The sequence below is a fragment of the Volvox carteri genome (genome assembly GCF_000143455.1).
Source record: "Volvox carteri f. nagariensis unplaced genomic scaffold VOLCAscaffold_22, whole genome shotgun sequence".
Taxonomy (NCBI): domain Eukaryota; kingdom Viridiplantae; phylum Chlorophyta; class Chlorophyceae; order Chlamydomonadales; family Volvocaceae; genus Volvox; species Volvox carteri.
In genome coordinates this window covers 325208-340752 of record NW_003307565.1, presented here as the reverse complement: position 1 = coordinate 340752, position 15545 = coordinate 325208, and the positions used below count along the sequence as shown (strand labels likewise).

The window sequence follows — 15545 nt, the reverse complement described above, 5'->3', positions numbered from 1 at the left end:
TTAATTCTTTCCCACGCGAAGTGAGAATATGGACCCGCTTGGCGCCACTCAGGCCGACCTTGCCGCTGCTCAGGCGGTGGGAACAGGTGCCAACAGTTTCCCGGGCGCAGCGCCTGAGGTGGCCCGGCAGCGTCAGGCGGATCAGAGTTCCGCAATCCTAAAGCTCAAGTCAGTGCTATGGCGATTACGACCATATGTCTCGGCATTTGGCCTTTATGCGTGGTTTTCACAGCCGGATGGCGCTGCTGTTCTTGCAGGGGTCTTCCATACTCAGCAACTGAGAATGATATCCGTCAATTTTTTGCACCATATGAGTTGAAGGGTGTGAGCTTCGTCTATGAGCCAGACGGACGGCCCAGCGGCTTGGTGCGTCAATGTGTCGAACGCACCAACTTTACGCTTTGCCCCAAACCTCTCGGGAACATCTCATGGCGCTTCCTTGGCTTCTTACTCGCTTAAGCACTCTTGTTGGGTTACCTTTTATGGTTCTCTCTGGTCGATATTCTTTTCTTATGGCGTGGTCTGTCCTTATCGCCCGTTGATGCTGTATTGGCCTTATGCAGGCATTTGCTGAGTTTGTGAGCAAAGAGGAAGCGCTAAAGGTGAGCGACAACTGAATTCTCCTTCGTAATTCTGCTTACCGGTGGTAGGCCTGACTGATGCAGTGGCTCCTTGTAGGCCCTTTCCAAGAACGGCGAGTATATTGGTCAACGTTATGTTCGTTTGCTGCACGTCCCGCGCGCGGAAATGGAGGAACAAGTGCGGCTTGGCACTCTGGCAATCCCGGGCGCTGCAGCCAAGCTTCGCTCTCGGATGATGCGCTCTCAGCAACGGAACAGCGCAGTCTATATGGCGACTGGGCCGCTCCAGCTTGTGCCAACGGTAATGCCGGGAGGGCGGCCAGTCATGGCCGCAATGGGACCTCCTGGCGCACCGGGTCCTAGCGCAGCCATGAATGCGCCTTATTCTCAGCCAGCGGGACCTGGACAAGTGCCTATGGAGTCTAGGCTTTGGTAGGTTTTCACTGCTGTCCCGTGATTGTCCTCGGCGGTTGGGCCGAAACGAGGGCGAGAAGCTGAAACGGCCGCATTTTCCTGTTAAGGGAAAATTTTAGATTTAGTTTATTCTGGGCTTTCCTGGAACTTGGTGTAGGATGTCGGCTCTATAACCTCCTTAGGACCTGCGCACAGGTTTTTCAGTTTGTGGCGTCGGGCCGACGCATGCTGGCGCACAGATCTAGGGAAGATGTATTATTGCCTACATTTTCGTTCAAAAATCTTGGCCTAAAAGCACTTCGCTCCCTGCCTTCATCGGGCAGGTAATCAAGCCCGTCCCAAGCTTCCTGATCAAGATATGTTTTGAATCCCCGCGTTCGGAAACTGTAGTTGTTTCGTTCATGTATTCGGAACTAGTAGCAAAGCGTTGAATACCGCATGCGCCAACTCGAATCCGCCTTGCTTTCGAAATGTGCAGGCAATCCCCGTATCAACCGTCCTATCAGCAGCAGCCAGGCGCCCAACAGCAAGCTACAGGCCAGCAGCTGCAGCCTCAGCAGGCTGCGGGAATTCAGTATCAGTCGCCAGCGCAGCTTGCAGCGCAGTTCTCAGGGATGACCATAGGAGGGCCGCAGCAGCAGGCTGCTGCCGCCGCTGCAGCGGCAGCAGCTGCCGCAGGCATGCAGCATGGCGGCGGTCCACAGGTTGGCGGGCCCCGCGGTGGCGGCGGCGGCAACGCCGCCGCCGCTGCTGCCGCCGCGGCAGCGGCGGGGGTGCTGCCCCAGCCGCTTGCTGCGCAATCACTTCACATGGCAGGGCCACCGCAGGGCCACTTTGTGGCCGCTGGCACACGTGTCGTGCAGACCGCGACATCGCCCACTATCAAGATTCGCGGGCTGCCGTACGGCAGTAGCCCCACGGAGATCCTTGCGTTCTTCCAGACGTATCATTACCTTCCCGATACGCTGCAGATCGGTTTAGATCAGCTGGGGCGCCCGTCGGGCGAGGCATGGCTCAGCTTCAGCAGTCCACAGGAAGCTCTACGTGCAGTACGCGATCTAAATAGGCATTACCTTGGAACGCGTTACTTGGAGCTCAGTATCTGCTAAGATAAAAGCTATTGACTGGTGACTGGCTCAGTCAGTTGCTAGGAGCCCCTGGTGTTGTTGTTACAGGCTAATGCTGCGGCCTTCGGTGGCAACAGAGGGGGGAATGCAACCCCCTCAGGCCGCAGCCACATTGGACAGCGACAGCCGCACTAAGCTGCGGCGGCATCGTCATGGTAGTGCCAATTTGGATGATGGGTGGCAATGTGCTGCTGCTATCATTCCCTCTAGCTCTCTCTGGCCATGCCGCGGCGTCAAATGAAACAGGATGGAGCGACCCAGATCGCTGCAGCTTGTTCCTTTCCTGAAGATGCGCGCATGGGTCCAGACGCAGAGCAGGACTGCAGCACAGGAAAGCGGTACTTTAATTGCAGGAGAGGGTAGCGGCTGCTGGTTTAAGTGCCTGATCTGCTTACGTCTTGACATTGTTACTGCTTCACATGACTATCTGGACAGTGGTGTGAGAGCGGCAGCGGTTGCCGTGAGTTTGCATATGAGCCTATTGGAGCCGCCGCCGCGACCTTGGCCTGCCGGCGGCGACGGCGGTGGCGGCCGCGCCATTTTGAGTGTATTGGCGTACGGGGTATACGGCGTGTTTCAGGAAGGTCAGTGTCGAACCCTGGTATTGACGCCACGCATCAGGGCGTGCATGCGGCTTGCGGCCACGGCGCCTCTGCGCAGCGTCCCACTTTCCTCAAGACCTTTGAGAAGCGACCTTCTTCAAGCCATGTGGTGTGGATGACGCGCGGGCAGGTGGAAGGAAGACCATTTCTCAGTGCCTTGCCTGAAATATGCTGCTCATACCGCTCTTCGCAGGACTAGGCGATGGATGGTGGTTAGGGACCTGGTTCTCCGAAACGGATATTCGTTAGATCCCAACAGAATGAACGATTCAGCCCGAGGCTAGCTCCGAACCGAATGAAGCGGCACTTCGTCCGCAAGAGCACATTTCCAAATTAGGAAGTGAAATTTTTAAAATTTCGATAATCCAGATGGGAGGCCTCGAATGATGCAACGTGCGAGGATGCGAATGGCGTAGCAGCAGCGGATGGAGCATCAGGACTTGTGAGGTTTGGGCAGGGCAGAGCTTCGCCTTGCCAGTACGATGAGTACGGCAAAGTACGGCCTTGATTATGGCACCTTGTTTGACAGGTTGGGTTTGCTGATGGAAAGTCCGGCCAAAATGCTGCTGCCGCGGCCGTTGTAGCAGCGGCGGCGGCAGGGTTGGGAAAGGTAAACTTGCCGCAATGGCTACGTGCCTCGCTGCAGGGGGGACGTTGTACGCTGACGTTGTGGTGGCTTGCGGCATCCGGGAGTGCGACTAGGCCAGTAGTCGAAGCCTGCCACTAGGCCCTGCATAACACGACGCGCAATCTCTAGTCGTTGACTCACGTGGCTGCGTTTATGGCAGATTGTAGGCCCCGTGTTGATTAGAGTACGACAAGAGACAGAGCTCGAAGTTAAACTTTGAACAGCGCATTATCATCCATTCTACTGGCACCGTTTCCTTCAGCACTTGGCCATACACCATGCTAGGCACACCCCTCAAATCGAGCTTCCCGTAGTGGCGGTGAAGAGCCAGGAGGCTTTGCACTATTTGCGTAGGGAGCTGGGAGGCGCAGACCGGGCATGTTTGCATGGCGGACAGGCATAAACGGCGGCACGGGCGCGGTGGAGTTTGGAGTTGGTTCTTAGATTAAGGAGGTCGTTGGCATGGTGCTGGGGGGGGGAATATTATATGCGGCTGCGACAACATTATGTCTTCCAAATCCATGAAGTCAGGGCGGGTGCGCCGGATGCTTCCCATTCTGGGATTTGCTGGCTGCAGGGCGCCCTCCTTTTAGGGCCTCCTTTGTGAATAAGCATCTTTCAGCCGAGGCGCGATGTGGTAGTAGTGGAGCCGAGGGTCAGGGTCGAGTTTGATCACTTTGCTTTCTGAAGCCGGGCGCGGGGCGACGATTCTTTTGGGGCCGCTTGTGGTTGGTTAGGAAGAGGTTCAGGTTTGTGGTGGGTTTCTAGAGTGACCGTGTATGTGTGCTGTGGCGGGAATGGGTGGGGTGAAAAACCAGCGCTTTGGAGGTTTTTGGAGAAGTTGTTCAAGCCAAATTTCCATGTGAATTCCTCTTCCTCCTCTACCTCCTCCTACCTAAGTCGGCGTCCTGAGGGGTAATGGCGTTAGGGTTTATGGGTCTGGGTCGTGCAGCCGACCGTCTGTCTGGGTCCTGCCTCATTTAATGGTGCGGACAGTAATGATTGCGTCGCCCAGTTCGCGCGTCTCCCCGGCCTTTCCTTGCGTGGGGATGGGAAAGAGAGGAAAACGCATTCACGCTGCCTTAAGGAGCCAACCAGGCCGCTGCGGGGGCTAAGGCAAGGGGCAAGGACTGAGTACATCCAGGGAGTGCGGCGCCTCTTTCAGGGGTTGGGTTTCTCCTACCAGATGACGACAGGAAAAGTGAGCCGTCACACAGAGTTTGGGGGCTGTGTTTGTGTGGCTGCGTTCCCAAGCCCACATCTTGGCACATATCCTCTAGGCACGTGTCGTGTTTCAGTCCGGATTCCCTCCTTACTGCTGCTTGGTTGCTCGTTGCCGATCGGACATCTTTGGCATCTTTTTGTACTTGGCTTTGATTTCCATCGTTGCTCCTCATATGAAGGCGGAGGACGCTCATGCACGGACTCTTCTTCGTCGCGCAGAGATTTTAAACCACTTCCGGGTGGGACATATGGAGCGGGCGGCAGCTTTTCCTGGATGCTTTGCATGTCGCCTTGCGGGCTTGCCTGGGCTCTGCGCGTCCCGATCACGTTACGTTGGTTGACACCCCATACAGCGAGCACGTAAGGGTTGTATGGAAACAAAGGCCTCGGTAACGAGACGTAACGTCTCAAGGACATCATGTAGCGCCTCCCTCCTACTCGCAAGAAATATAGGTCGGACCGCGAAGCGAGATGGGCGAGTTCTTTTGGCGCGTGTTGCGATAACCTGGCCTCCTGTTGTACACAGCCATCCGGTCGAGGCGACGAAGGCGCCCTGCCCCTGAACGTGGCGCCTTGTGAGAAAGCTGTGGTGGTGCGGTGCTCCGTGGTTGCCGAGATAGGGGTTGCTGCAGCTGGCTTTGACGCGTCCATCCGCTTTATGCGTCCAACACTAACCCCCTTTCGGAGTCCCAGGCGCGGAAAGGCCTAAGACGCAGACGGGGCAGGCTTTTGTCGGATCTCTCCTGACGGCACTGGCAATCTGGCTGCCAAAACTTACCAGCCTGCGGGCCGAAAGCGCAAGGAGGGGGATGTGGAGGTTGGGAAGTGGAAGAATTGGGGGGTGGGACAATGCGTGTGCCGTTTCGGGGTGTTTGTGTGTTTATGTGTGTGTAGGGGCCCCTGGTCTTTCTTTGGCTTGTTGTTAAGTGTCGTGAAGTTCGTCGTCAATAAGCGGCGTGTATGTTTGGAGAGGGGTTAGGAGCAGAGAGATGGAGCGACGCGCATGGGCTCTTCACAGGAGCGCGGAGATTCCCGGGTTGCGATGTTGACCGGGCTTTGGGGACACCTTTTCCCGACCGTCCTTTTCTCTTCCTCCTGCTGGTGTTTGCGTTGCCTCGGAAGCCTCCGCAGCGGAGCTGTGCCGGACGTTGGTCGGACATCGAATGGGCCAGGGAAATTTTCTTCGGCTTGCAAACATATATTTCGTTGGCGGAGCATGACGGAGCTGGACGGGATAGGCTTTGACCTCCGGAGAGAGCTATTAACCTCTGCAAATCGGGAGGAACCAGGGTTAAGGGTCAGGCGGAGCCTGAGCACTGGCTGATGGTTGGAAAAAACGTGCCGTTAGGATGCCTCTGGGCTATCGTGGATGGTACGGAGTATGCCTTTAGGTCGGTTGTATTTCCGGCCGGCGGATATATGGGGTCGGGAAGGGGAAGGGAAACGCTTGCGCTCGCTTTTCTTGCTGCCTGTGCTCGTCTGCTGCTGCTGCTGCATTTCCTGTTGAATGTGTGTGCGAGACTGTGCGCTTGCTTGCTTGCTCAGTCCGTGTTTTTATGTCCTTGTTTGTTGTAGACGATGTGGTGCTGATACCGTAACGGCGCGCGGTACGATTGGCTATAAATGCCATGTACCATCTGCGTGTAGCTATGAAATCCCAGGTTCGAGCCGCAAGAGGAAGGCGCGCTCGCCCAGGGCGCCCCTTCCTCTTGCGCCCTGGGCAAGCGCGCAGATACCGTTGCCCAGCTTCTTCTAGCCTGGTCTCGTCTAGTCTTCTCCTGCTACGTAATGCAGTTCTTTTTTGCGCAACACAGTCAGGACTGCTTTTGGAAAAAAAACTTCTAGAAAGAAATCTACATAATCTCTGCACCCTTTCCGATGTTTTTCTCGGAGGGGTAGCGTCAAGGTCAAGGCGCTTTTGCTCGGGTTATCAACTGCGTTTTTGCCTTTGATGCGGCAGCGCAAAACAACAAACAACAATAACAACTACTAGCCATGAACACTTCGAAGCAGGGCAACAAGTGGCAATGGCATTTTAATGGTTGGCTTTTTTAAAACGGCCCTTTTAAAACGGGAACTTTTTTGATGACGGCAGCTGTGGTAATGCTTACCTTCTTGGCGGTTCCTAAGGACGAGGGGGAGGCCCCCATGGGCCCACCGCGGGGTGTTTTTAAGGCAGGCCTTGTGTGTACCAGCACTCCTTGCTCCTTTGCCGGCGTGGCAGATACGCGTGGTGTATTTTTTGTGGCTTGGGCACGGCTTGGGCGTGTGGGGGAGGATTGGGAGCTGAGAAAGGGAACGGGCAGCTGCGGCGCGATGCCAGGTTGGTTAATCGAGGTGAAAGGATACTACGCCTAGATTTGGGTTGGAACATTGGATCTGCTTCTGGATATTAACTTGAATTGAGTTATGATCTGGGTTTTAGACTTGAATCGACTTTGGATTTACGTTTGGCGGAGATTTGCCTGGATCTGATCTTTAAGCTCTTCGATTGTCGATTGTGGTTCGCGTTGGGGTCTTCAGCTCTGATACGGTTCTGGGTTACTGGCGCTTAGCGCTTTCGGCCTATACGCTAATTTGTAGCTAACAGATTGGCTGCAAAAAATTGGAACCGATTGGAAGGACATGCACCTGTTTGGGCCAATACCTGGAATATGTTCTTTTGTTGAGCGGCTCACAAATTGCGAAGAAAGGCACATATGGATACCATTACGCTCCCCGCCCTTTTGTTTCCAGTATTACAGATCTACTACGTTGCGCATGACGCCGCGTTCGGAAAAAAAAGGTCATCAACTTTAAACCACAGCCAAATGCCGGGAGGGAGAGCACACACACACACACACACACACACACACACACACACAAACGCACACAGACGGCCGCGCTGGGCGGGGTGCGGAGAGTAAGGATGTGAGTAGTAGTTATCCATCCATTTCTGCCGGCATCGTTGTCGTTTGGCTCATCAGTTGAGTATGTCGACCTTGAACCCGCACTTGATAGTCTCCTTGCCAAATGCATTTTAGAGTGTAGTCCGGAGAGGGTCATTCGGAACTGGCAAGTGTGTGCATGTGTGTTCAATCCCTGTACCCGTACAGGGGGTCCAACACCGTAAAAACTTGAACAAGAAACCTATCGGTAGGGAGCTCAAACCCATTTAGGGGTTATCGACATTGCATTAAATTATTTTGGCCGCGCTTTGCTTGTGCATATGCCGCACTGGTTTATCCGTGCCGTGCCGGAGGTGTGGGTTCGTGTGTGGGGGGGGCTTTATCCGCCTGGGGACGTCTGTGACATGTGCGAGGCACATGCTCGCGTTTCTTTACATCGTTAAGAGCATGATGACTTGATGTGACATTTTTAAAAGACTGATGGAGGAGTCCCAGAAGGCCGGAAGGGAAGATCAAGGGCTTTGCGAAACGACCAGGCACCCTCTGCTCCCTAAGGAGGGTGCTCCCTAGCCTGGTACCGACGTCATCGCAGCAGCGTTTTACCACGCTGTTGCATTGCAACGTCGTGTCTTTCCGTCGGTGCCACCACAAAGCACGAGGACACCACCGGGCGCGGCACTGGTCCTGTTGCCGCAGCAACTCGTTTGTGGGCTTTTCCTTGTCCTTGGGCAGGGTACTACTGCTAGGGGTACTGCGATTGGTTCGGAGGGTTTATCCAAACGATGGCGCCTCCATGGGTGGGGGATCCTTTGATGTGTGTGGAGGGGGAGTGACTGCGGAGTGACGATCGCTGGGGTGTGTGTGTGTGTGTGTGTGTAAAAGGGTGGGCACTCGGTGGCATGTGTGTGTTTTTTGAAGGGGTAAGCGTGTCGCAAGCACGGTCGTGTGGGTGTACGTATGCGTATGTATGTATATGCGTAAACCTGGGGGTTGTTTTGCCTCTTGCTCGCATTGCAATGCCGGAAAAAGCGCTGCTGTGGTCCACTATGCCGGACTTGTTTCGGACGTGCCGTTTGTGTGTATGTATGTATGCATGTATGTATATCGGCATGTATGCAGTTGAGGAAGGTTTGAGGAAGCTAAGCCCTCGACTTCGCCGTCTTCCGCTCTCGCAGTGCTCGTGAGGCCGCATCACCTGACTTGGGGCCAACCTGGCTGTGCTGATGCAGATGCAGATGATGCCCGCGACTTAAAACGACAAACCTCCCCTTGCTAAACATATCTCTTATCTCCATCCCTAACGCTCCTTGATGCCTAGCATGCACAATAATTGTAAATAAATCATGTACCCGTAATTGTCAGGAAAGTTGTCAATCAAAGGATGTGTGTGAGTGTGTGTCGAAATAACATTATAAAACCTTTGTCGTCGCGCACCGGTTTTTCAAACTTTGAAAGTCAAGACTAAGGGGCTAAGGGGACGCGAGTCACTCGTCGAGTCTCTCACATAGACATACAAAGACATACATACATGCATGTGCAAATCTGCCTTTTAGGATCAAAAGCCAGACACCGGTGCCTCTTTCCTTTTTTGATGAGATCCCACGGCGTCTGGTTGTCTAGGCGGGTCGATAGGGGCCCCTGTCAGCTCCTGCGAGCCGGCACGCCATTTTCCCGCCACGAAGTGCCGCCGGAAGAGATCGTGAGCCCTCAGGGATCAGATAGCGATAACCGATAACCGTAACAACACCCTAGCAGGTAGGTGCATTTGCTCGTTTTCTACTTTTGAGCCGCCGGCGTGGCCTGTGGTAAGACAGCCGCCGCCGCGGCCACCGCCGCCGATGACCCGGTGACTGCCGCCGCTGACGGCGGCGGCGGGCCTGACTCCGGCCGCAGCGGCGGCGGCGACGGCGGTGGCGGTGACGGCTCCGTGATGAACCCTTGAAGCGACTTGTACGGCGCCCGCGTGTGCGCGGGGGGGTGGACGCCGGCAGCGGTCCAGCGAGCAACCCAAAACTCCTCCACTCGACGGGCCTGAAGGAACGCACATACATACATACATATGTATGTACACATGCACATCGGCACACGGGTGCCTTTTTTACGACAGCAAAAGGCTTACGGCGTCCATACCATGAGACATACTGCCCGGTGCATGGCACATTTGATAGCTCCCCGCCTAACACGCTGTCAAAAAAAAGATGTGGGCACGTCAGGTGACAGAAGTCACCAACGGCAGCAATTTGAGGAGCTCTAGGACATAATAGTAATAATAATAATAATAATAATAATAATAATAATAATAATAACTTTTCAGCGTTCCCGATACCGCTCCCGATGCTTCTGCAGCAGCTGCAGTTGCTGGAACACCACTCTCTGCAATACCGCTGCAACGTAGATGCCCCCAACTAAAACCGCGAATATTCTAACAGCTCGCATGTTTGCCCAATTGCCCTTCGATCAAAATAATGATTGTTCCACAAAATTCAGGACCGCGCCATGCTGACGGGTTCAGCTGTTCAGCTGTGTTTTTCCAAGCGACCCCGACCCTGACCTGCCCAGGACGCCCGGGAATGAGCTCATCGCCGCTTGGGGGGAGGTGGTAATGGTGGTGGTGGTGATCGTGACGTTAGGCGAGGCTGGTGGCATTATGGCGGTGGTTGTCGGTGACCAGGCTGGCAGTGGCGATTACCCGAAGAGAGCAGCGGTGTGGCGATGGCAGCAGCGGCGGCTGCTCATCCAGGAGGCTGCTCGTCCAGGAGGCTGCTCGTCCAGGAGGCTGCTCGTCCAGGAGGCTGCTCGTCCAGGAGGCTGCTCGTCCAGGAGAGATAAAGCGACCAGAGATAACCATTTGACGGCATCCACGACCACAGCCACGACCACGACCAAGTGCTTGCCCAGCTCGCGGCTCCCCTCAGGGCCCGGCCACCCTTAGGTGCTCGTCGCCTTTCCCGTACACTCCACCCTACCCCCGAACCTCACTATGGCGTTCCCCCCTGACTATGACCTTCACGTCTTTGACTCCCCTTTGACTCCCCTACATATTTTTTATTCCGCACACACACCGGGGCCAGGCAAGACACCTTATCATTCCTATCTCCCTCAGCACCTCACCATCAGGACCCCGAGTGGCTCGCCTCGGGACGTTAGCGGCTGTACATGTATCGTCAACATGCCGTGGCGGTTGCCGAAAGCCACATCGGTCAGGTACCTGGGGCGCGAGGGGGCCGGGAGACCGCGGCAACAGAGAGCTCACAGGCGTACGCGACGCCCGGCAGCTTCTGTCCTGAGCGCGCTGCTGATCATATCATATTCTATCAAGTTACCGAGACCCGGTGATTTCCCAGAATCCAATTTATTTTTCAGGATCAAGGATTTTCAGAGTCAGAGCACAACAAAATTCGGGTTCCAGGATCCACCGTACTCTGCCGTACCTTACCTGTCCCCCACCATGATGAGGTCAGCCGCGGGGCAGCCAAAGTGGCTCTCAAGCTCGGCGCAGCCGCCACCAGGCTTTTTCTCCGTGTGACGAAGCACGGGAATGCCCAACGCGGCCTCCAGCTGCTGAGCTTCCGCTCCTGTAGTGCCAGAAGAAGGACCAGAAAAACAAATAAGAATCCTAAGAACAAATCCTAAGAACAAAGAAGGACCAAAAAGAATCAGAAAAACCAGAAGACTAAGAAAGTTTTTAAATCTTTGTGCTCAGCTGTGAAGATGGTCCATCAGGAAACCACGCGCGTGCGACGGCCGGTGAACATTTACGTTTAAAATTTTTTACTGTATACAGTGAAGATTTCCTAAAAAATAAATTTCTGAAAAAAAAGCAAATAATTTAAAATTTGCACCCACCGTCGGGATCGTACTGTTTTAGCCCGGCGCTGTTGCTGTACAACACTGCGCGACCCTCAAATGCGGTCAAGCAGCGGTCGAGGGCGCCTCGGAGTGAGGGCTCAACTTCGAGCGCGAAAGGCCTCGAGAGTGTGTTGTCCTGCGTGTGCGTGTATGTATTTATGTATGTATGTTTGTTTGTTTGTGTAGAAGCATCGTCGCCAATGAATGTGAGGAATTGAAGACGGACGGACGGAAAGGGGGGGAAAGGGGAGGGGGGTTAAGAAAGGAAACGTCTCTTCGGTCGGCCGGTGATGCAGATGTAGAAAAAGGTAAAGTAGGCGATATGTACAGGGATACATAAGGAGTATAAGAAGGAACAGATTGAAAAAAGGACATGTGCCGCAAGCATCGCCGCAATAGGGAAGAAGTTTTAGGAAATAGCAAAGAGAAAGGCGATGCCGGGCAAATGAAGATGTAGGCAGTCAAGGTACGTGCCATGTACGGCATTTCAACTGTTGTACGGCGTTACCTTGTCGAAAACTAGGCCCCGGAAACCGGCTGATCGCAGTTTCGCCCAATCCACGTGACGAATGTCGGGCACTGCCACGTGGGGTAGCGCCAGGCTTTGGCTCCCCTGAAATGCCGTACGACGGGGTTATATTTAACACACCGTACCGAAGACCAAGACTGCGTGCCGTACAGAGAAGAACGATGTGTGTTTGTGTTTGTGTGTGTGTTTGCGTCTCTCCGACAAGTAAATGTAAGTACCGCGCGAAAAACACATGGAGGTGACATGCACTCTATTCTCTCTCCCTTTTTTATCCTACGGGATAAAAAACGTGCCACGTTTCCCAAACCCTAACAACGTCTCCTCCCCCCCACACCCGGGCTTAAAACCGCATCAACCCCCCTCTGATGGCGGCGCAACGGCAGAAACGGTGAAGTACCGGTGGAGCACTCCGAATTTATTCGTTTGTTCATTCATTCATTCATTCGTCCGTTCGTCCGTTTGTCCGTCCTATTAAAGTGCTGTCTACCGTCTATCGTCTCCTATCCGCCCCGTTCCCTTACCCGCCGTCACCGCATTGTTCCGATGATGCCACATCGACCTTTTGAAAACACCCCTCTCACATCACCAGCTATCCGTACATCACCCGCAGCTCCTCCCTGCCCAGGCGCAACCCGCTCTGCCGAGCAAAGACGCGGCCCGGCCTGCATTTTCCTCTTGCCCTCCTTCCTTCCTTCCTTCCTTCCAAAACGAAAGTGGTTCCCAACATTCCCTCCCCAGCCGTCACACACATACATACACACATACACACACATACACACACATACACACATACATACACACATACACACACATGCACACACATACATACACATACATACACACACATACATACACACACATACACATACACACATACATACACACACATGCACACACATGCATACACATACATACACACACATACATACACACACATACACATACACACATACATACACACATACACACACATACACTCCGGATCTCTCACCGCAAACAGACTGAAAAAGAGGCCCACACCCGCCGAGTTGAAATTCTGTTGCACTCGCGCCATATCGCTGGCCTGTACCAAGGAGGACAAGAGGACGTTTGAGACATTGGGAGGGCGAGCGGGGGCCATAGAGTCTGAAGAGGGGGGGGGGGAAATGACAACCGGGGGGATCCGGGGGTCGAGGAGCACTGGGGGCTGGGGGATATGGATTAGATCGTCTGGCAGAGCCCCGCGTACGACGCTGTGTCCGGAAAACAAAGAGGTAGCGGACAGTGGATTGTCATGTGCTGGGGGATGTAGGAGGGGGGCGGTAAGACGGGTACGAGGTTAAGGAGGAAAGCTACTATATGTTACTATATGCTCGTCAGCGGTTGGCGGCGGCTCCTGCTTCATGCGAGCAATGGTCTTTGCGGTTACTACATGGTCTGCCCCAGTGGCCCTGCCGGTCCAGCGAAATTATCTAATTTGCAGGTAGTATCGTCAAGGTTATCTCGATTTACTTGAGCACAGCCAACGCATTTTCCGCACACTGCTGGGGCCTTGTGCGGGTGTTGCTTGCCGGATGTCCATTAAACCACCGAGGCCCTGGAGCCCGCCGGACTCACGGGACTGTTTGCCTTTGACTTTGATAATCTGAATCGATGGGGGATGATTCGCCTGGTGCCGCGGGCACAGGGGCAAGTCCTTAGTGCATCTGGGGGTGCCTGAAGCGCTGCAAGCGAGCGCATTCGGCCCAGTCGGCAGATGCGAGCAAGCCGTGGCGCCGCCGCAGCCTATCTTGTGCTTGATTAACTATGTTAAAATGTGAAAGTGTGCTCTGTCCTTGGGCGACGGGTAGTGAGAGCTTGCTAGCAAGGGAAATGCTGTCAAGCGGTTCCCTAGGCCGTGGTATGAAGTGAAGTAAGGTTGTCACAAGACTGGATATCAACCTACATTACACTCTTGTGCACTCGAAACTTTCAGTACGCATTGGTTTGAAACCGCGGTCGGATCAACGAACTCCATTTGTCGTATACAGCTCCGAAGCTGGGGAAGTGCTTGGTCAGCAGGAAGGTCAGACAATGCCTCGGGCGAGCCACTTATTTTTGAGTCGCACAATGTAAACATGGTTTGATTGGCGTAACATTATCAAGTAACAGTTACACTCTGTTCATGACTGCGTGGTTTTGGGCTATCAAGTCCCATACCGCACAAGTTTTCATTATTTCTCGTTCCCAATTTATTTCTGCATAAGCGGGGCCCAGTCGGCGAAGTAATAGAGCTCCGGGCCAGCTCTAGCTTTGTAAGCAGAACCGCAGGGTCACGAATGCTGATGTTCCAGCGCCAGCTAGGTGCAGCCCAGAATGGCTACGCTAGGCAAAGCTCTTCGGAGTTTGTCCCATCATCCTGCGGTAAGGCACTACGCACTAACCAACAGCTGCAGTTGTAGGCGTGCGGCCGCTGTCACAGAGCTAACCGCTCCTTTTCCTCTGCAGCGCATTCAAGAGGCGCGTCTCGCAATAACAGCTTTTCGCGAAGAGCGCCGGCAGGTGCGGTGGCGCCAGCACTCAGCCACGTCAGGCATCGTCTCTCACTTTACTGTTCGTCGGCCGCAGGTCATTCTAGCCTTCAGCACTCTCGTTCGCGAACATCATTCCTTATGCCTTGCAGTGCGCATAACGGCGACGGCAGCGCCGGCGACGCAAACTCCCCCAAGGAGGTGCGTTGTTTTTGTAACGACTTTTTATGTGCCAACGGTTTGCCAACTCAACATCCGCCTCTGCAATCCTATCCCTCTCACAGCGACAACCAGTAGGCAATGGAGATTCAAAATCGCAGTCTCAACCACCCCAGCAACCGCAAGCGCGTGCCGGCCATGACAGCAGCTCGCGAGGAGCACCGGATGCCGCGTTCAACGCGCACTTGCCACCATCATCCTCAGCTTCCAACGACTCTTCCGTGAGACCAATTCAACGGGAACAAACCTGGGATTTTTCACCGGATTCTTACGTTCCCAGCCCGGCCAATTTGCCGACGAACGATGACAACGAGCCGCTGCTTTACCCGCCGCGTCCGCTTTGGACATGGACCTCTCAACCCGGCATGGATTTATTCCGTGCTGGTCCTCGCACTTGGAGCCGGCTTCGCCAGGTCTACGTGATTTTGTTCGGAGTAGGCGAGCGCGAGACGGAGGGCATCTACTCGCTTCGCGCCTTCAACACCGACGGCACACCGCAAGAGACGATCATCGCGTTCGAATGTGAAGAGGAGGCCCAACGGTAAACAGAACGCGCACAGAGTGTACACCATTTGTTTAATGACACGATTGTTTTAAAGGCGTTTACCTTCCTTTACAGCAGCTGGGGGGCCATCCCGGCCATCCTGTCCGTTCTGCCCGCCTCCCTCACCCCCACCCACCTACACACCGCAATCCGCCCCCACCCTGTGTCCATCCTCTGTGTTCCACTACCGCAGCTACGCCGGTCTTCTGGAAGCTTCCATGGACCATAAGCCCCACGTGTGCTCCATTCCTCCCCTGGAGCTTATCTCCTTTTGCCTGGACCAAACATACTCGTGCCGTTTGGAGCCCAAAGGGTCGTTGTTGATTCCGCCTGACTTCAATGTGGCCATAACGGACTGGGAGCGCTCGCTGCGGCTACGAGACGGCAAGTTTGCCGTTCTGGACGTCGAACCAGATCTCCGTGGGAGTGGCGGCGGCGGCGGAGCCGCCCC

The 15545-nt window shown here is 54.5% G+C and overlaps 3 protein-coding genes across 3 annotated transcripts in view; 2 read left to right on the top strand and 1 right to left on the bottom strand.

Moving 5' to 3' along the window:
- Positions 1–28: 28 nt before the first annotated feature.
- VOLCADRAFT_117772 (uncharacterized protein) lies at positions 29–2104 on the top strand (the record flags this gene model as incomplete). Its single annotated transcript, XM_002951173.1, has 5 exons — positions 29–168; positions 258–366; positions 564–602; positions 679–882; positions 1859–2104. The coding sequence occupies 5 exons, from the start codon at positions 29–31 to the stop codon at positions 2102–2104; spliced, it is 738 nt and encodes a 245-aa protein (XP_002951219.1).
- Positions 2105–9240: 7136 nt separating this feature from the next.
- VOLCADRAFT_104984 (uncharacterized protein) lies at positions 9241–13940 on the bottom strand (the record flags this gene model as incomplete). Its single annotated transcript, XM_002951088.1, has 8 exons — positions 13767–13940; positions 13439–13490; positions 12834–12905; positions 11822–11926; positions 11311–11449; positions 10901–11039; positions 10576–10672; positions 9241–9495 (listed from the first exon to the last, which is right to left on the bottom strand). Coding segments are annotated over exons 1-8 (861 nt in total). The 5' UTR covers positions 13769–13940.
- A 199-nt stretch (positions 13941–14139) lies between these two features.
- VOLCADRAFT_91641 (uncharacterized protein) overlaps positions 14140–15545 on the top strand; it is a gene marked incomplete at both ends in the record, with an annotated part of 1721 nt that continues 315 nt past the window's right edge. Inside the window, 5 exons of the mRNA XM_002951172.1 lie at positions 14140–14224; positions 14309–14362; positions 14429–14532; positions 14616–15091; positions 15288–15330. Of these exons, the coding sequence (XP_002951218.1) occupies positions 14140–14224; positions 14309–14362; positions 14429–14532; positions 14616–15091; positions 15288–15330 (762 nt within the window). The remainder of the gene's footprint in view (positions 14225–14308; positions 14363–14428; positions 14533–14615; positions 15092–15287; positions 15331–15545) is intronic.